We start from the raw sequence: 21,479 nt of genomic DNA on the forward strand, positions 1-21,479 counted from the left end.
GGTTTTATTGAATAATTAATATGAATTATTTTATTATATTTTAAAAATATATTTATATTTGTTTATATTTTATTTTGATTTATATTTATTTATTTAAGTATATCGTTTAATTTTGATACTCGCCTTACATCTCACGGGAGTACGTACTAGTTAAAATAAAAATGCAGTAGTCTAAAGCAATTTCGTTGTTCCTACAGTTTAAGAATACACAACCTACTCAACAACACACATACTAAAAGTACCTGCAGCGATAAATTCCCTGTATTTTTTTCGCTCGGGTGTTACCCCAAGTAATACTAGGATGCGCAGACAATGGAATGTAGACTTATCCAAATAAATTAAATAGATGAAATATTATTTCATCCAAATAATTATCTCATCAAAATATATTTATCAAAATATATGTATTTCGCCAATTAATTATTTGCACATAAAACCATTTGACAAAATGGATGCGCATAAAACATTAATAAAAGAAAATGGATGCGCATGCGGCCATGCGCATAAAAGAAAATTGATGTGCATAAAACCATCAAAATGTATTTATTTCACCAACAAATCATTAAACCAACTCACAAATTAAAAACAAATTAAAAGAACCTCATTACCGAAGTAAATAATTAAACCAATAATTAACTTTACCGAAGAACCTCCTTGCCCAAGTAACCAATAAAACCAATTTAATATAACAACTCACATATAAAATAAATAATTCTATAAAATAAATAATTATAAAATAACTTCTAAGTACTTCTTTCTCAAAAAAGGGCTCTAAATCTTTCCTAGCCGGTCTACTCCGAAACTTCCACTTCAAACACCGAGGGTGAGCAAACTCAACAACACAATTGCCTACCACATTACCGAAGTGGGGCATGATCTCAAGCGACCACACGTGCAACGCCCAAACAGGTCCACAGAATTTATAAGTTTTTTTGGGCATGCACTTTGTAGTGTATTGACACAACACATTATACGTATACTCCCCCCACGGAAATTGGTTAAAAGCATCAAGATCTTCCACTAACACCCAAACCCAATTTTCAATTGTTTTATCGGTGTCATAACCTACCAGCATTCCATATAGGACTATAATGTAGGCAATCATCAAGTATAAACTACCATCCTCATCATTAATTGTAAAATTATCAAATAGATCAACGATAAAAGATAATTTAACATGCGCCTGACCACCACTAAATCTCCTAAACACTTCCACTTCGCCCAAATCATGATTACGTGACATATCAAAATTATAATCACCGAATTGAAGAACAGTCACCAAAGCATAATCCATCCTAGAAAAATGCACCCTAGTATTATTCAATAAAAATATAGACCATCCCCATCTGACTTAATTTGACGAGACACTACATGATGCACGGCCATTGCACATTTGGGACCAGGATTCCAATCCAACAAATATCCAAAGCAACCATTTAAAAATCTATCTAATAATTCTTTACCACCTTTTTTCCTTTAAAATCTTCTTAACCATTTCTAAATACTTGATTTTATAATAAGTGCCTACATCGGACGTCACATTGATAGTGTCCGGTCTCAAAAAACGACAAACACCAAATGCGCATAGAGTACTATGCGCATCTAATTACAATCACAATTAATTTGCGCAAACAATTTTAAGCACAATTAATTTGCGAATACAATTTCAATCACAATTAATTGGCTTAATATTAATTAATTTTGCGCAAACAATTTCAATTATGCATATAAGTTGAATTTCTATTAATTTCCTATGCGCATTGCGCAAGATTTACTTTGCGCATAGAATTCTAATTGCGCATCGAAATCCAATTGCGGAAGATTGCGCATAGAATTGCAATTGCGCAAGATTAACTTCGCGCGTACAACAACAATGCGCAATAATTATTTTATGCGCATCCAAATAATTATTTCACTAAATTATTTCATCGAAATATTAATTGGTGTTTTGGGGAATTTTCCTAAACAACACAAAAATTTGGCATGACTAGAATTGTTGGGCAGACTAAACAACAACACACGAAGAACAAATATTACTACAACACAAGAAAAATATTTCCCTACAACACGAAAAATAAACAACCTGAAATAAAACTCGATAAATATTACTACAACACGAAAAATATTTCCCTACACCACAAGAAAAATATTTAACTACACCACAAGAAAAAAATATTTCCCCACAACACGAAAAATAAACAACACACGCCTACAAAAATTAAATAAAGAAAAAAAATAGAGAAATTACTACAACAAAAAAAGCATTAACACCTCACCTCCATCTTCTCCGGCGCCACAACGATTTGCTGAGGGTGAAAATCAACCTTGATTTTTCAATTTTTCCGCAGACAAAATAACCAATCATCCGCAAATAGAGAGAAGAAATGCGTAATTGAGCTTTTCAAATTTTAAAAAATAAGTGGGTCAAGACATAATAAAACAACTCTACCTACCCAAAATTTACTTCACTAAATTCGGTCAATGTGCACAAGTCCCAAATCTGACACACAAAAAGTACACACAAAGTTTAAGGCCTAAGGATTCTCAGTGTACCTTTTTATATTTTATAATGTGAATGGTCATGGACTAAATATATATCAAAAAGTGGGTATTTTCTAAATTGAACTTGAGATAGTTGGGTAGGTTTGTATATTACCACTTGCAATAAAGAGTAAATCTCAACCCCAAATCCCTTTTCTTCTTCTTCCCCTTTTTTCTTAATTTCCAATGAATAACCAGAAAATAGCTTGTTCTCTCGTAGACCTCACTGTCGTTCCCCATCGTCGACCCACTCTCCTCACCTCAGCCCGACTATCAGCAGCTAAGAAAGCCGCTGCTGATGCCGATACCGACGCCGGCTAGTACTCTCAACGCAGACAACGACACAAGAAACTGAGCCACAACTTAGCTCAAACTCAGCCAAAACTCGATGTTCCCGATCGGCACCCTCAAAGCAAACAACAAAGCAATAAACCCATCCCCAAGACTAATTCGATTGTGTTATTCTGAGCTCAGTTTCTTGTAAAAATTCTAGGGTTATAAAAAAGAAAATTATAAAAGCAGTGCAGAAATCAAAGCATAATTCTGTGAAAAGTGAAAAAGAAAAATCTGTGGTGGAGACAAGATAAAGCATAATTATGTTTTTTTGCAAAGAACCCACAAATGGAACTAAAATTACCAAAATGCCCTGGGCACTATTTTTTTAATAGTACTATTCCTGCAATAGTAGCAAAGTTCTCTCTTATTAAGATTGTTAAATTAACTCATATAATAAATTTGTATTCAGAAGATTAATTAATAAGTCTTAGATTTAAATAATAGATTTATATGTGATAAATAGATAAATCGAACTTCTTTAGAATTGTGATTGGAGTTGTATTCTTTTATATATGTTCATGATTATGATACTAAATAAAATAGATTAGAATAATGATAATATGATATTATATTATTATCCTTAAAATAGATTAAACAATAGGGACATATTATGCAAATCAAATTTTGTAATAGGTATAGATTTAGTGTATATGTGATTTGTACCCTATTTCTATATATAATAGTAATTTTTGTTATTTTCATTTATCTAGTTTATAAGTAGTTAGATTCTATAGAATATTTATCTTTTTTAATATTTTAAAAAGAGTTAGTTTTAGATATATATCAAATTAATTTGGATAAGGTAACGTCTAATAAATTATTATATTCTTCTAGATATATAATATCTAATTCATATAATTATCTTTAAAGTCAAATATATACTAGAGATAATAGGCAATTAATAGTACTCCTTCCGTCCACGAATTAAAACCTATTTGCACTTAAATTTTTGTCCACCAATTAAAGCTCTATTGTGTTTTTTGTACTTTTTTACTCTTCTTCGTTTCCTATATTTACTACCATTTGTCACTGATAGACCCACCTTACAACAACTTTATCATTTCTATATTCTTTATTTAATTATTACACCTTCACTAGTTAACCCACCACACAACACCTTTAACACTTTAGTCAACTACTTTATCACTTTAATCAACAACCATTATATTTCACCCACAACACCGTTTTCAACTTTCTTAATCTTCGTGCCCACCCTCAAATAGGGCTTTAATTGGTGGACGGGGGAGTATATTTTTTGGTGAAGATAAGTGTTGTTTGTATATCAAAGGAAGCGAATAAAGTGGTAAATATGCCCATCAAATCATTGTCTTGTGAAGATTCTTGGCTTCAATTATTTGATCTAGTGGCCGACAAAACTAAAGCAAGGGCGATACTTTTGGAGCCATGTCTCGTTTTTTCGACCAAGATTAAGCAAGGACCAAACTCGACTCGGTTCTATCGGGTTATCGAACTATACTCAGTTTTAACCAATCAGGTTGAATTTTTCTCATAGCTAGTAAATGTTTACGTGAAATTTCCATTATCATATTGCAACATATCCAACTCACCTAACGGCTAAAAACAAGAGCAAGCAAAGTGAAGCAGTGCAACCAATTATTTTTCTTGCAAATGTAGTTTGTGTATAGTATTTTATTTGTGAAAATGATATCATTCTTATCAAAAGCAAAAAAGCAGTCATTTGTGTATAGTATTTTCAAGAACAAGATCAATTATGGGACCGAAAAAGGTGAAGTTACCAACAGACAAAAGATTAGTGTGTTCTATTAAAATAAATAAATAAATGGTAGTTCCCCAAACACTCCAAGAAATCACCAAGCCCACCTTATCTCTCCAAACACCAAATTCGCTCCCAAAGGGGATCGAACCCGGGTCTCATCCTAAGCCCCCTGGTTAAATGGTTTTCATTGTTAATTACTAATACTTTTCATTATCATATTCATATTAGTCACGCGCAAATGCATTATCTTTTTCGATTCTATAAATATGTTGATTTTATTTCATATTTATATTTATTTATTTAAATATATCTTTTAATTTCAATTTTTGTTGTGGATCTACTACTTAAGACTAGATGAATCCTTCTGTTTTTAAGGGAATATAAGCCAATAAGGTGAAGGATAGAATTCCAAACAAATAAAAATACTACGAAACAATTACCTAATAAACCAAGCAAAATAATAATAAAATAATAAAATATTAAAAAGAAAAACTAGGAGGCATCAACGACTAGTAAACTGTAGTCTCAACCCACATATTTTATCTTATCTTAGCTGTTTGGCAATAATGTTTCTGATATAGCCATTTTACACATTGTTTTTCTGAAGCTAAACTAAGATTCCATCAAATTCTTGCCCGAAATTCTCAGAAAAATATATATACACTGTTTTTCCTTGGATCATGGCAGCCTATGCAGCCATAGTTTCTCTTATGAATACCATCAATCAGATCGAGCACCACCCTTCCCCTCCAATTTCTATTGACAAACAACAAGTTGAATCTCTCACTCAAATTGTTACCTTTTTGCAGGAATTTCTTGAATGTTATAAGTCCCCTGTTGCTGACGGAGATGAAGCTGATCCGCTGGAGATGCGTATTGTAGATGCAGCTCATGCGGTTGAAGATGTTATTGAATCACATATTGTGAACGTGATTGAACTGGTTAGATCTAGTCCCAATGAAGTCAGTTTCATCAACTTGTATCAAGATCTATGACAAGTGATTGAAGAAATGAATCTCTAACTCAAATTATTAATTACCTTCTTGCAGGAATTTCTCCAAGGCTATGTTGTAGATGCAGCTCATGCGGCTGAAGAAGTGAATTCTAGAGAGGAAGTCAGTTGCATCGACTTCTATCAAGATCTACAGCAAGTGATTGAAGAAATGGATGTGATCAAGAAGGAAGCCATGGAGACTTCAGCTGAACCTCAGCTGCAGAGAAAGGTCTCCTCGACTCATGCTGGCTCCTTGACATCCTCTTCCACTGTGAAGGAAAGCATGATGGTGGGCTTTGATGACGTGCAACTTCAACTCTTGGATTGGCTCACTGGAGGGAACCGTAACCGCCAAATCATCCCAATCACAGGGATGGGCGGGATTGGTAAGACCACTCTTGCCCGACATATATTTGAGCATGCCCTCGTTAAGGAGCATTTTGATATTCGTGCATGGACTACAATTTCTCAAACCTATAATGTTAGAGAAACACTTAGAGAAGTTCTTCACCAAGCGAGCGGAGATTCGAGGAATGACTTGAGTGACGAAAACGAATTGGGAGAAAACTTGTACAAGTATTTATGGGGTAGGAGGTATCTCATAATACTTGATGATATGTGGAGTTTAGAGGTGTGGGACAAGATAAGGTTTTTCTTTCCCGATTACAATGATGGGAGTCGAGTAATCGTAACAACTAGGCTCTCAAACTTGGCTACTAAGTTGACAAGCTCTAACAGCATTGGTATGAGATTTTTAGATGATGTTTGTAGCTGGAGTTTGTTCTCCAAAACTGTATTTGGGGATGAGGTTTTTCCTCTTCAACTCGAGGAAATCGGAAAGAAGATCGTGGGGAAGTGTAAGGGACTTCCTTTGTCGATTGCTGTGATTGGGGGTCTTTTGGCAAAGTCCGAACTTACATTGGAGTATTGGGAGCACATAGAGGAAAACTTAAGCTCAATAGTGAATTCGGAAAATGATGAATATTGGTTGAGAGTATTGAAACTAAGTTATGACCATTTGCTTGCCTATCTGAAGCCTTGTTTTTTGTACATGGGGATGTTTGGGGAAGATGAGGCAATTAGGGTCGCAAAACTCAAGAGGCTATGGGTTTCTGAAGGCTTTCTCAAACCAATAATCAATAAAAGCTTGGAAACAATTGCCAATGAGTATTTGAAGGAGCTAGTCGATAGAAACCTCATTCTAGTTCATGAGTTAGGGGTAGTTGGGAATATTAAGTACTGCAAAATGCATGATTTACTGAGAGATCTATGTTTGAAAGAAGCTGAAAAGCAGAGGTTTTATTATGTGTTAGGGCAACATTGTCCTCAAGGGATAAATAGCCAACGCCGCATTGTCATGGAAACTATGTCGTCACGTGCTCGTTCTTTCTTATGTCATGGCAATACGGTTCCAGAATTGCTAGATTTCAGATTTTTGAGGACATATGAGTATTCCAGAGGGTATTTAGAAGAAAATGTGTTTCAATTGGTGAACTTGAGGTACCTTTCGGCTAAATTTCGTGAGGGGTTCCAAATCCCTTCTTCAATTAGTCTGCTCTGGAATCTACACACACTAATTGTTGATTCTCCCAAGAAACTTACTGCACCAGTAGAAATTTGGAAAATGCATCAGCTTAAGCATGTCGAGTTCGCAAATGCAGGAATGTATCTCCCAGATCCTCGGAGCGGGCATAGTGATGTTATGATGGAGAATCTAGAGACGCTCAAAGGAGTGATTGATTTCAACTTGAATGAAGAAATGGTTAAGAGAATTCCCAATATCAAGAGACTGTCTATAAGATACATGGATAAAGTAATATTGGACAGAGTGAAGTGCCTTAGCTATCTTCAATGTCTGAGTAAGCTGGAAAGCTTGAGGTGCAGTACTGAATATGTAAGTGATGCTGAGTATCTGCAGTGTATTAGCTTCCCGCGCTCACTCAAGAAGCTGTGTTTGGTATGCGGAAAGTTCTTCCATTTGGAGGAAATTCTGGAAAAGATAGCTTCATTACCACTTCTTGAGAAGCTCACACTGACTTTTGGGCAGTTTGCAACACGCAGATGGGAAATAGTTGAAGGCCAATTCCCCAGCCTCAAATACTTGAGATTGTGGCAGTGTGCGGATATGGAATGTTGGACGTTAGAGGGCTCCTGCTTGCCACGCCTTGAGCAACTTCGTCTCTGGTGGATGGAGTCGTTGGAGGAGTTCCCTTCAGAAATTGGAGAAATACCAACACTCAAATCAATTGAATTGTGGAGATGCAGTGAATCAATGGCTGTGTCTGTGAAAAAGATAGTAGAGGAACAAGAGGAATTACAAGGGGACCCACCCTTTCATGTTATAGTTAAGTCACGCAAGGTCAGCCAAGAACTGCAGAGCTTGGCAACTCCCAACTTTCGTGTAGTCAAATGGGTGTAGTTTGACGTGATGAGGAATTCAATTGCATGTGGGAATACTAATTTGAGTGATTAATTTTCAAGGGGACCCATCCTTTCATGTTATAGTTAATTGATCCCAACTTTCGTGTAGTTTGATGTGATGAGGAATTCAATTGCATGTGGGAATATACTAATTTGAGTGATTAATTTTCCTTGTAACTTTATATTTAGCTTGTTTTTAATTATTTTTAATTTTTAGCAACATAAATCATATGTTTAATTAGTATCTATAATCTATATCTACTATAAAAGTGTCTGGTTTTACCAAATTTAGTTTGCCTATTATGTCCTTATTTTTTAATCTATTTTAAGGGCAATAATGTAATAGTATCATATTATTCTAATCACAAACATACAATAATCTCATTCCAATCACACTTTTAAATAAGTTTAAACTATTTAAAATTACTCAGTGTATAAAAGTTGCAGGTCCCTCGATTTCAGCAATCACCTATGTTTAGTGCTCGCTGACTTGATCTTCATCCATAAGATTTAGGGATATTTCTAACTTTGTCTCATTTTAACACTCATTTTGTGATTTGTATGGACAACTTTTTTCTTGTATGAGTGACCTAGTTGATTGAATGACAACCAAGTATCTTGGGAAAAAGAAACTAAATATCAACATTCTTCATAAAACAATAGACATATACACGTGACAAAGCACACAATGTTATCACTCTTCAAAACATATAAATTGTGGGAAATTTGAAAATTTTAAGTTGTTTGAATGAAATTTTAGAGATTGGCAGATTTCTTTTTGTTGGTTTTGAAGATAATGGCAGCCAAAAACTAGCGCCATAATGAAATGAAAATTTTCAGTTTATTTTTTTTATTTTTTTTTAATTCCTTTAAATTTCAGTGTGTGCGGATTCCTTTAAATTTCATATAATTGCCAAGTTGTATTTTCGAAAATAAAATAATTAAATAATATGAAAATATAAATAAAAAGTAAAGTGAAAGGAAAAAAAATCATTTTTCTTGGTAAAATTAAGAACAATAAAAAATTCCTTAAACACAATACTAAACACGTTTGACACACACATCTTTATCTTAATTTTATTCTCTTTAATCTCTGTGCCGAAAATGCATAGGCTATAAATAATATGACGCAGGAACTACAATATCTAATTATCATATTGTAACATCCAACTCACCTAAAGGCTAAAAACAAGAGCAAGCAGAGCAAAGCAGTGCAATCGATTATTTATCTTGTGCAAATGTAGTTTGTGTATAGTATTTTATTTGTGAAAATGGTATCCTTCTTATCAAAAGCAATAAAGCAGTAGTATTTTCAAGAACACGACCGAAGAAAGTGAAGTTACTAACAGACAAAAGATTAGTGTGTTCTTTATTTAAATACATAACAAAATAGCCAAGATTAATGTGTGGTTTTCATTGTTAATGCTTTTCACTATCTTATTTGTCACTTACAAATGCATTCCACATATGCATTGTCTTTTCACAAATACTTAGGTACCACCGGTGGCACCAGTGGCATGGTGCCACTGGGTCATACGCCAAATCATGATTCATTTAGCAAATTCGGGTTTAAACCCGGACCCGTTTACATTTAAAAAAAAAAAAAGAGGGTTGTAGCACGGTGCCACCGATGGTACACAAGAAACAAGACTGTCTCTTGTCTTTTTTCGCTAGAATCCAAATATGGCATCAAGTTTTTCATTTATCTAAGTTGAAATAATTCAGTTGAAATGTTATTTATTTTTATTGACGTCGTTGTTCCTCTCTATAAAAGAGAAATGTCTATATATCATTCATACTCCACTTTGATTTATTTTTTGCACCCAATGAATGGATAAGAAGTTTCTAAAAGTTTATAATTTGAAGGAAAAATACATATTTAAAAGAGCTGGTACAAAACTACACCAAGTGAAGCTGTGGAATGGAATCTAAATCTTACAAATTAAGTGCCCATGTCAATGTTATTTCCTATCCTCAACACAATTCATGAGAGACAGAGAAAGAGCATAAGCCTAAAACCATAATCAACTAAAATATGCAACTGCATCAAGAAAAATAATTTTGGTATGGATAGTTCACTATGCAAAATTAAAAGCATTTTATTGATTATGCTCCTCAATTTCAGCAATTTAGATTCCACATTTCGAAAAGAAAAGCAAAGTGGTTCTCCTTTCAGCATCTTTTTGCCACCGGCACTTCGTCGTTTGTTTTCCCTATTATATAACCTCGATTCAGAAAATAACACCTTGGTCATACTAAATGCTCAAGAGATTAATCTATCCACAGATGATATTGTTTCTTTGTAAACCTGAGATTCAACAAGAGTAGTACTCATATGAGACAACAAAAATCTGCTAGACCTGTGTTATTCAATTCTCTCAAAAAACTACTCCATGTTATTCAATTCAAGAGGCAAATTTGATGAAAATTGTGCAATTAATTAAAATTTAAGCAACTGCAAAGTCCAATGGGTTAGTTGCGCCTAAATACACAAACTTTCAACCAATTCTAGTTTTGCACATAAACTAAAAAATCTGCCTCCAAACACATGAACTTTCAATTGTTCTGATTTTTCACACGATTATCAACTGCACCCAAATTAATGTTGAGGTGGATGCCTTAAATGCCTACATCATTTAAACAATTGATGTGCTAGACGAGGTACTTGGATTTCTATACGCTACTTCAGCTTGCCACGATGATATTAATTTGTCACTTTAACTAGCCACGATCGCTGAAAATTGATAGCCGTGTGAAAAATCGGAACAATTAAAAGTTAGTGTATTTGGAGGCGGAATATTTAGTTCTTGTGGAAAACCAGAAATCACTAAAAGTACATGTATATAGGCACAATTACCCCAAGTCCAATAAAGTAGGACATGAAAGTTAACTTATCCTTCTTTCTTTGTGAACTCCATTAGGCATCACATCTTAAATGCATTCAAATATGTTCACCACTCACATACCACCTCCCTACAAAAATAGAGAAACTCAAGGAAAAGATGAAGATTATACCTATCACAGTAGATATGATTCAACCACAGTTCGGCCAAACTTTTCCTGAACATCCTTGGGAGTTTCAATCAGCGAGCAAAAGAAAGAGGAATAGAAAAGGATAAACAATGGTGAAATATAATATCAATGTAGATAATATAATTCCTCCCATTTACCGCATTTAATGCCTTGAAGAGAGCCTTCACAGTGTTGTGGGGATTCCTTGAACCAACAACCTACAAGAGTATTTCCATCAGGACAAAGTTGGAAACGAAAGAACATATTTCTCGAGCCAGTTTCATACCTTTGATTTCACATTCCTGTAACCAGCTAAGTTAAGAATCAACTCCACAGTTTTGCCTGCCTTCATCCCTGATTGTGTAGGAGCTGGCCAAAGATACACCTACAAGCACTTAAAAATTTCAGGCCAAAATCCCTAAAGAAGAAAAACAGCTTTCTATCAATTTCAACCATCAACAAAGATATACAACTAGAAATTTGACGATACCTTAGTCTTTTTATACGATGTCTGAATTGCATGTGCAATTGTATGATCCTCATGCCGCTCTACATAGTGCAGATTCTGAAAGCACTTCTCATATGCCTGTGGCAATAGGCCATTAACATATTAAACTATAAATAACAGATGCCGCGATGAGTTTCTATAAATATTGAAACGTTTTCTTATTTGAACAGACAATCCAGTGGCATAATACCTTTTAGAGTTGACTGCACATTCTCAGACAATAGTATATAAGCATGTCTAGTTTTCAAGCCAAATTTACACACGTGCAGCATAAAGAAGCATGACAGTATGAATTTGAATGCATGTATAGTTCTGATACCTTTTGTGGTTAAAGTAGAAAATAAATCTGTCATGACAATAAACTACAGTGGCATAGTATAATAGTACTACTTGCTAGCTCAAATGTGAACTTACCATATAAACAATCTCAAATTTCAAACTTAATAATTTTCCATGCAACATATCTTAGAAAACATGACTTGAAACAAATGGTAAACGATAAGAATAGGGACCCCATCTACATGATCACGCAATAGGTACTTGAATTCATGATTAAAAAAGCAGATGCTGATAAGTATAGCATGAATTTGAAATCCTTGACACCAACAAAAACACTCACAACTGAGCGAAGAATCACTCAGCATGCAAACATATGAATAGGGACCCATTTGGGGCTTGATGGTTGGGCTGTTGGGCTTCTATTTGGGCTGTTTCCTTTTATTTTTATTTGATTGCGCGTGTGTACATATAGTATTTGGGCCGGTTTTTATTTTATTTGGCTGGGCCGGATTTTCTTTTCTATTTAATTCATTGGGCTGAGTGTATTGGGCTTAGACTCCCTTATTTAATTAGTTGGCAGATTTACTTTTAAGAGAAAATGAGCCGTGATTTTAATTGAATTTGCCCTATTTGTTCATTCAAGTTCTGGACTACTCATTGTATTAATTGAACTATCATTAGTTTAATTAATTATTCTAAATAATAATTTACATAATAATATTATATTAGTATTATGTGCATATTTTAAGTAATTACTTATTACTCTCTCCGTCCCACGACTATTGACACGTTTAGTTTTGGCACGGGAATTAATGAATTGTAGATTAGTGTTTTATTATATTAATTGGTTTTATTTATAAATCCAATTATTAAAGAAAATCGAGTAAGAATATTATTGGTGTCCTTAACTCAAGAATTTTAGTTTTGAATTATTCATTCATTAAATTTTAAAAACCCGGCTAAGTGAATCATAAAATGTTAAACACTTCACTATAACCTCATAATAGATTTAGGAAACCTATTAAGATAACAGATTTCTTGTAGGCTTTGTGGATCGTGGGGACTTGCACTGTTATTCCGATTCAGAGTTAAGGTTAAACGACTGTCATTGTCTATACAGGTGAGCTTACTTTTCAAATGTATGATTGAGCTAATAAGCTTAAATGTTATATTGTTGCCCTTAAAATAGATTTAAAAATATGGACAAAATAGGCAAATCAAATTTTGTAAAACATGACATTTTTATACTCCCTCCGTCCACAAAGAGTGTGTGATGGAGTGGAGGGCACGGATTTTAATGAAAAAGTTGATAAATGTGATTTTAGTGTTAAAGTATAGTATTGGGCCCACCAAATCGTAAAAGTAAAGAGTGGGTATTTTGTAAATATTGATTATTGAGTGTGAATGAGGTTTAAAGTATAAAGTAGATTTCTAAAAAAATGAAAACACACAATCTTTATGGACGGATGGAAATAGTAATAAACACACAATCTTTGTGGAATGAGGGAATAATAGGTATAGATTAGCATGTAAATACACAAATTTTTCTCATTTTCTGAAATTTAACATGACATTTTTATAATAGATATTGAACCATATTTTAATATTTCAGTTTGGATCGACTCAATTTCAGTTATTTTTCTGAAATCCTAATTTCACCTATGGTTTGGGCCCATCAAATTCTATTTGGGGTGGGCTATCTAATATGACGGCTTATTCTCTAGCAATCTGATCCAACCCTTTTTTTTTTTTTTTTCCTGTTGGGTGGCTTTAGTCCCATTGGGCCTATTCAATGGTCTCTAAGTGCTAACATTTCAAATGTATGTATATTAATATTTCCTCAATTTTCAGAATTTGATAAAATAAAATAATCTATACAGACCCTTCAATCTTCATTACAAGATGTAACTGTGAATATAATAGAGAAGGCTAAATCATCAAATAATTTGGAGAATGCAAAATCATCAAATAATTTAGCATTCTTCATTTAATGATGCAGTGAATTCATTGGATAGAAAGATGAAGAAAGAAATGCAATATTTAGTTAGTTAATTAATTATTAATTAGACTGAAAAATAAAATAAAAAATAATTTTAAAATCCTAACAGATCTATATAAATATATGAAAGATGAGTTAATTTCTTCCCTCCATTTTTTTTTTCTCTTTTTTTTCTCTCTTCTACCACAAAATTAGAAAAAATAATATATATCATATATTATGAGAATAAGAATGGATATCAATAAGTCAGTATAAGCTATTGGTAATGCATGGATAATCATTCAAACTTGGGTTCGAATCCTAAAGGCTAGAGGAAGGGGAAATTTCACTAATTAGCTAAATTGCACACCTAATCATACATTACAAGCAACTTATTCAACATAATATAATGACTTATTCGTCATTCTCACTAGTTCTCATTATAACCTATGTATACAATTTGATTTGTTACCACTTTGATATTTTCTAATATCATAATTTAATTTATATACTATAGATTATACATGTTTTGAATTTAAAAACTTTTAGAATTTATCTAATTTTGTTATTTTTGTTAACTATATCAATATTATTTATTGTGTTCTAGATTTTTTTATTTTTTTTTAATTTATGCTAGAAACAAGCTAATCGTATGGTTCTTATTATCATAGAAATTCCATTATTTTTTATGCATTAAGAACAAAGGCCTACGAACTCACTCAACTTAGCTAAATGACCCCTAATTTAGGGTCTACTTGTAATTATATCTTAGCTATTGTTTCATATATATAAAAATTTAATGACCGCATTACGGTGGACTCAAACCCAAAACTTCACCTTAGACATTAACCACCTACCGCTAGACCAACATACGCACACTATTTCTTAGTTCTTGTTGGAACATATATAGCATGGTTTATTAGAGATAAATGAGATCAAGTAATCATATATCTATTGAATTAATATATTTTTTAAATATATAAATAAAGTATACAATGACTAAACGAGTTATTTTAAGATTTTTTTTTTAATTGGAGTTATTTTAAGATTGAGATAAATACTCCTACATATACTTTGATCATCTCAACTACCATATTATTTTAAGATTGAGATAGCACGCGCTTATAACTCTGAGCCGAAAAATTGAGCCTTCTAAATACTGAGATTTCGGCATGGAATTTTGGAGTTTTTTACGGATTATGATCATGAAGAGCCTTCTAATTCCGATGAATGAGGATCGGAGTTGGAATCTGATTGAGGGCCAGGTGTTCGAGAAAATGCCAAATAGAGGACTCAAGGCTGGGAGACCAGTGCACTGCAAGTGTTCGAGGAATTGCTTCAATAAATTAATCGACTTCCTATCCAGGTTAGAGCTTCTTGATATCCAATGAACTGCTTCATATTTAGTGATTTAATTACTTAGAAAGTTCTCACATCCTATTGCTAACTTAATATCCTATGAAAAAGAATGAGTAATGAGATTTATCATATGAATTATTTTTAGAAAGGATGGTACAAAACTACACAAAGTGAAAGTATGGAATCTTACAAATTAAGTGCCCATATCAGTATCATTTCATATTCTCAACATGCTTAGATAGAGAAGATTAAGCCTATAACATCAAGTAGATGATTTAATTAAGCTACAACATGTATTATAATCAACTGAAATATGCAAAGTCATTAGATGACCCTCACTCTCTTCCCTCAATTTCAGCAATCACCTCTGTTTTGAGATATTTCTAACTTTGTCAACATTCTTCATAAAGGACCCTAGTTGATTGAATGGCAACAAAGTATCTTGGAAAAAAGAAACTAAATATGAAATATCAACATTCTTTATAAAAACATAGATATATACACATGATAAAGGACACAATGTTATCACTCTTCAAAACATTATCCACTCACATGCGAAAAAAACTTCTAGGAAATCAAAACAAGTTCCAAACTTCATTGCTTAAGAGGACCTCTTCAATATGAGAACACATTCCCATCCTCTTTTCTTCTTCAATCTGAATCATGAGAAAGATACATCAGCATGTTTTTGTCATCTTCATCATCAACTCAAAACTCAGAAAGCTTGAAACCCGATGATCGGCCAACAAAACACACATAACACCGGCTGTGAAATAACCAAAAATGAATAAAAATCGGATAAGATGCATGTAGCAAACAATAGTGAATTTAATTACTAGATGTATCTTATCATATAAAAACTAAGTTTGGAAAGTTGTGACAAATAGCAAATTCAAGGGATGAAAGGCAGTACCTTATCCAAATCCACATCTATAGGACTTATCACTGCAAACAACTTGAAGGATGTTGTTTCCATATTCTTCTTGCTCCTCTCGTATCAATTCAACCGACTCAATTAGAGACTTTTTCACTTCACCTGTAACCTCAATGAGTTCAAGAGTTGAAATGTCTCCAATATCATTTGGAATCCCATTGAGATTCCAACAAGAATGAAGCAGTAGCCGTTTGAGTTTGGGGAAATGGCTACTTTCAGTTATCCAATTCTCAAACCCTGAACCTCCAATTAGAAGAACTTCCAACGCTGGGAATGCTCCTTCGATTGTTTCCCATGTGTCACCATCGACCCAACTACCACGCTCTAGTTTAAGAACTTGTAGATTTGGCAACGAACCAACAAGAATCATGTGGCTCCAAGGAAGTCTCAAATCAATTAAACTCAACTTTTTCAGCATGCTAGGATAAGAAATCTTGTAGTGCTTTGGCCGATCATTCAAACCAGCATATACTTCCAAATTCTCGAGCTGGTGTAGATGTACCAGATCATTCAAACAAGCTGCATCTTCATGATGACCCCAAGAACAATCAATCTTCAACTTTTTAAGGTTTGGGATCTTTTTCAAGATCCTTTCAGTGCAACTCCAATGTGACACATCGGAAAGTGTTTGAAGCCTCTCTAGAGAGATAGTTGTTTCACTTGGATCCTCAAAATAGATTGTTCCGTGAAAGTGAACATGTCTTAATTGTGGCGTGTGCCAACCCAACACAAGATAACGAACCACTCCAACACCTAATTTTTCTCGTCTTTCTCCACCAATGATTAAGGTTTGCAGATTTTTAAGCATCGATAATCCCTTAGGAATAGATTCCGTATAGTTAATAGCAAGATATCTTAAATGAAATAACTCACATAGTTGATGCACTGATGGTGAGCTCTCCACGTCAGCAGGTACCGTATCCAACACCCTCAGCAACTTCACACCCTTGACAAAGTTCTGTTTTACTAAATAATATTTCGAGCATCTGATGGAATGGATGGTTGAATCATCATCGTCTGAAACGTATCTGAGATGAGAAGAATCAAGGCTTACGCGGCGCTGATTCTTTATCCTTTCTCTAAAAGGCTTCTTTTCAACATGCTTATACATCAGATTCAAGAAAAACTGACTTTCATGCGCTTTCCTTATGCACAAGTCCCTCATCAGATCATGGAGGCTGCAGCTTTTGATTCTGTTATCAGACTTCCTCTTTTTGACCAAAACAAGATATCTCTTCATGAGTTCATCTAAACACTCTTCTCCCACCTTTTCAAAGCTTTCACAGTTGCTTGGATATTTCACAAAGCCCTCAGCTACCCATAATCTGATAAGTTTCTTTGCATGGATCTCATCATCTTCCGGAAAGGTAGCCATGTACAAGAAACATGGCCTCAAATATTGAGGTAATTCGACATAGCTCAAAGATAGTATCTCCTCGATTTGGTCATGCTCTGTAGTTTTTGCAGACTTCACCTTTTCTGCAATCTCCTGCCATGAAGATGGATTCTTACTAACTGTGGATAGAAGCCCCGCAATCACCACAATCGCGAGGGGCAATCCTTTGCAGCTTGTCGCAATCTCCTCCCCAATAGTTTCTAAATTGGAAGGACATTCTTCATCTGCAAACACCTTATGCTTCAACAAATTCCAGCTCTGCTCTGCATTCAACAGGTTTATCTCATGAAGCCTGTTCGCAGGATCCGGATAAGAAGCCACCTCAAACAACCTCGTGGTTAGCACAACACGGCTTCCGTTGCCATCATCAGGAAATACCTTTCTGACGACATCCCATGCCTCACCACTCCACATATCATCCATCACAACTAAATATCTCCTGCCCATTAAAATTTTGTGCACTTTTTCATCATCACTTTTTCCCAATCCACCTGTGTTGTATTCCTTCAAGGACTCCAGAAGGCTAGAAAGAATTCTCTGTGCACTGTAATCTTGTGATATTGTGACCCAAACACGAATCACAAAATGGCCCACCGTTAATGGATCATCATAAACGTTCTTGGCAAGAGTAGTTTTGCCGATGCCACCCATACCACAGATTGGGATGACTTGGAGTCGGGATGGCTCTCCACAGAGGCGATCCTTCACGTCTAACACATAATCTTCAAAACCAACCATGGAATCTTTGTGGATGGATGGATCAGTTGATGATGAAGTTGGAGCAGCAGAAGTATCAGCACCACCACGTTCAACGTCCTTGCTGCTGGAGCTATCCTTGATTTCCTTCACTTGTGCAGCAATCAAAGCAATCTTCTGCATCACTCTTTGCATCTGCTGTTCTTGTTTTGCACTTCGATAGCATTCAGACTCCACTTCCACTTCCTCTTCCTCTTCCCCCTGCTTTTCATCATCATCATCATGTAAACTAATCATATCACTAACCCTGTCGGCTGGTGCAAGTCCAGACGAGGAAGCAGCCGTGTCGCTGCTGTTATTCTTCATGTCGATCACCTCCCCCGTGATCAAATCAAATTCATTCCCCATCTTTGTCAATTGTTTTATGGACTGGAGTTTGGACTCCTCGTCGTCTTCCTCTTCTATTGTGGAACTTTTATTCTTCTTCGAAAAAAGTTCCTTTCTTATTTTCTTCAAGTGGTGTTTAAACTTGAACTTGGTGAACTTTCCTGGCAAAAATTTCCACTTGTCAAACCTATGGTGTTCCGCCATGATCGAATCAATTTCATTTCTCTTATTTTTCAAGTGGTTTATGAACTGTCGTTTGGACTTGAACATAGCATACTTGGCTGGTAAAATTCTCCACTTGTCTCTGAAACGAATGTGATCTCTCTCCCACTTTAAGAAGCCTTCGAACTTTCCCACTTCAATTACCACGTCGCAAATTCGGGCTTTCAAACTGTTGTCTTTAGCTTTCTGGCGAAGAATATCTTGGCCACACTCCTTCAACATCTTTTCCAGCTTCAAAATAGTATCCTCGATCATAGAGTCCCGGTCGAGTTGATCATCGTGGAGTTCAGACTCTTCATCTGAAGACAAGAAAAGCTTTTCCAACACAAGATATTCTAAGATATCTTCTGCTTCATTTGCCGCTTCCCTCATCCGCTCTTCCAAACTCTTGAACTTGTCTGGAAATTTATCGAGGAAGTCTTGGAAGGGAGTAACATACTCAAGGAGAGATGTAATTTGTTGTTCTTCTTCAACAGAGATGGAATATAGATTGCTGTTAAGGAATCGGTCTATGGTGTTTGTGAGGGAGACAAGAGCAGCATAGGCCATCTCTGATGATGCAGGAAACTATTTGTTTTTTTTTTCTTTCTTATTTTAGTAAGCAGATTGAAGGAAGAATAAACAACAGGATTATCTACATAGAGAAGAATAGAATGAAGAAGATAGTCAAAAAAAAAAAAACAATCAAGCAAAGTAGTGCAATCGATTACTTTTTCGTGAAATTGTTCTACTTTTCCCAAAAGCCAAAAAGCATGTGGAATACAGATAATTTTCGCGGGTCACACCCACATTCTTTTTAACTAAAGAAAAAAAAAGGAGATAAAAGAATTTAGTGAAATGTTTCCCTAGGCTAAGTCTCCGGACATAGGTGTGTTATCACTGAACTGAGTAACCATATCGTGTTTGTTTTGTGCTTTATGCTTGTTTATTATGAGTTATTATTATACGAGTACCAAGTCACGACTCGAGTTCTTAGTCGTTGGAGAACTCTAACTCGGTTCCAGTTTGAGTTTTCATATTGCTTATCCACTAAAATTAAATATGCATTTGAATCAAGAAAGATGATTAATTATGGATCTCAAGCAACCTTATGGCCTATAAATATGCAAATAAAGACTATCTTGAAACATTTTATTAATCCAAACTCATTAAGATGATGTTCTGTGCTTCCCTCAGTTTCAACAATTTAGATTTCAAAAGTAAAAAGAATGCAAGTGGCTGTTCACTTTTAGCTCGATCCATAAAAAAAATATCCTCCTTTAAGAGAAAAAAAAAAGTAAAAATGAAGAAGATGAGTGGGTGGTTTTTTTTTTACTTGGATGAGTGTGTGTTTTCATTCTTAACGCTTTTCATTGTTCCAGATATGTATCTCCTTTTTGGCTAGGATCCAACAATCACATGGTTAGCCTATTAGTCATTTTGAAATGTATTCTAAAGAAAGATTAACACATGTGATAGTGTTGGTGTTCAGCTATCAAGAAGATAAAGAAAAATTAAGAAAGAAAGAAAATCTTTGTGCAAAAATGGTCTAATTTTTATCAATCAAAAGCCCTAAAAAAACCTTGAAAAATGCGTATCATTGTAATTGTGGGTCACCTAGAAAAGAAAATAAGAGAAAAAGTAATTATGATGCCCAAAAAGAAGTTATTTGACTCTTCATTTTTCTAGTAGAATGCAAATTAAACAAAAAAAAAGGTTGACTAGTCTAAAACATTTGAAAGAACGCAATGAACTATGAACCAAACTAAAAAAATCCAGCATAGTGTGCGTGTGTTAGCCTAGCGGTAGGTGGTTAATGCACAAAGACTGATGTTCTGGGTTCGAGTTCACTGCGATGCAATCATTAAATTTCTTTATTTACTTGTGTAATTTATCAAAATAAAAAATAAAAAAAATCTAGCATAGTCATTGACCATTAAAGCAAGTGAACATTTGAAGTGTGAGGCACAACAGAAATAAGGTGAAGAGCGTAATAGAACTTACCAACAGAATATGATATCGTTACCAACAAAATATGATATCGTGAAGAGCGTAATTGAACTTACGTACCAACAAAATATGATATCATGAATAGCGTAATAGAACTTACCAACAGAATATAATATCATGAGACTTAGCTTATGGTAAAGTTAGGCACCAAAGTCTCTTCTTAGAAAGAGGTCTTTGGTTTATCATCATTAGGATATATATATCCAGTAACATCAATCACGATGAATTTATAGATACATGCATCTATAGATACAAGAGTTCAAAAACTTCCATTCATTCACTCATTTCAACTCTTTACTTCAGTTTTACTTTCCATGACAACAATAATTACTTTTAATTATTTGTACTTTTCAACCGGCTTTAGACCTGCGACCAGCGCCCAACCCGTGCCCAGCTCACCCAAGTATTTGCCCTTATATATTTTTCCAATCAAAAATATTATGTAATTTAATTTTACTAATTTTATTTCCCTAGGAGGACAACAATACACTATTATTTGATATTACTTATCTTACTAAAATATATTTCCTCAATGTGTTTATGTATTTTTCGAATCTTTTTGTATACATAGATTTAGGTTTTAGTGGACTTAACAGCATACATATTTTGTTGAGTTTTTATTTATATATTCATTGAATTCATATAATAAATTTGTATTCAGAAGATTAATTAATAAGTCTTAGATTTAT

General features: G+C 34.2%; 2 protein-coding genes and 1 long non-coding RNA gene across 4 annotated transcripts; 1 reads left to right on the forward strand and 2 right to left on the reverse strand.

The window, feature by feature from the left end:
- Positions 1–5,134: 5,134 nt before the first annotated feature.
- LOC131002595 (putative late blight resistance protein homolog R1C-3) lies at positions 5,135–8,203 on the forward strand. 2 transcript variants are annotated; one of them, XM_057929067.1, is made up of 2 exons: positions 5,135–5,556; positions 5,665–8,203. In XM_057929067.1, the coding sequence occupies exons 1-2, from the start codon at positions 5,296–5,298 to the stop codon at positions 8,026–8,028; spliced, it is 2,625 nt and encodes an 874-aa protein (XP_057785050.1). In that variant the 5' UTR covers positions 5,135–5,295; the 3' UTR covers positions 8,029–8,203. The 2 variants fall into 2 exon arrangements, with proteins under 2 accessions (XP_057785050.1, XP_057785049.1); XM_057929066.1 differs by having other exon boundaries at positions 5,155–5,577.
- Positions 8,204–11,187: 2,984 nt separating this feature from the next.
- LOC131002597 (uncharacterized) lies at positions 11,188–12,014 on the reverse strand. The gene is made up of 3 exons (XR_009094350.1): positions 11,533–12,014; positions 11,329–11,427; positions 11,188–11,260 (listed from the first exon to the last, which is right to left on the reverse strand). It is a non-coding gene; the product is annotated as an uncharacterized LOC131002597 (long non-coding RNA).
- Positions 12,015–15,623: 3,609 nt separating this feature from the next.
- On the reverse strand, positions 15,624–19,765 carry LOC131002592 (putative late blight resistance protein homolog R1A-3). Its single transcript, XM_057929060.1, has 2 exons — positions 16,080–19,765; positions 15,624–15,932 (listed from the first exon to the last, which is right to left on the reverse strand). The coding sequence occupies exon 1, from the start codon at positions 19,348–19,350 to the stop codon at positions 16,081–16,083; it is 3,270 nt and encodes a 1,089-aa protein (XP_057785043.1). The 5' UTR covers positions 19,351–19,765; the 3' UTR covers positions 15,624–15,932; position 16,080.
- Positions 19,766–21,479: the final 1,714 nt, after the last annotated feature.

Source organism: Salvia miltiorrhiza, unplaced genomic scaffold (assembly GCF_028751815.1).
Source record: "Salvia miltiorrhiza cultivar Shanhuang (shh) unplaced genomic scaffold, IMPLAD_Smil_shh fragScaff_scaffold_149, whole genome shotgun sequence".
In the NCBI taxonomy this organism is placed as follows: domain Eukaryota; kingdom Viridiplantae; phylum Streptophyta; class Magnoliopsida; order Lamiales; family Lamiaceae; genus Salvia; species Salvia miltiorrhiza.

Bases quoted from the DNA above. Each gene is read 5' to 3' on its own strand.
- LOC131002592 (XM_057929060.1), bottom strand. From the start codon at position 19,350: ATGGCCTATGCTGCTCTTGTCTCCCTCACAAACACCATAGACCGATTC.
- LOC131002595 (XM_057929066.1), top strand. From the start codon at position 5,296: ATGGCAGCCTATGCAGCCATAGTTTCTCTTATGAATACCATCAATCAG. The intron at 5,578-5,664 runs GTCAGTTTCATC...ACCTTCTTGCAG, and splicing joins TTAGATCTAGTCCCAATGAA to GAATTTCTCCAAGGCTATGT.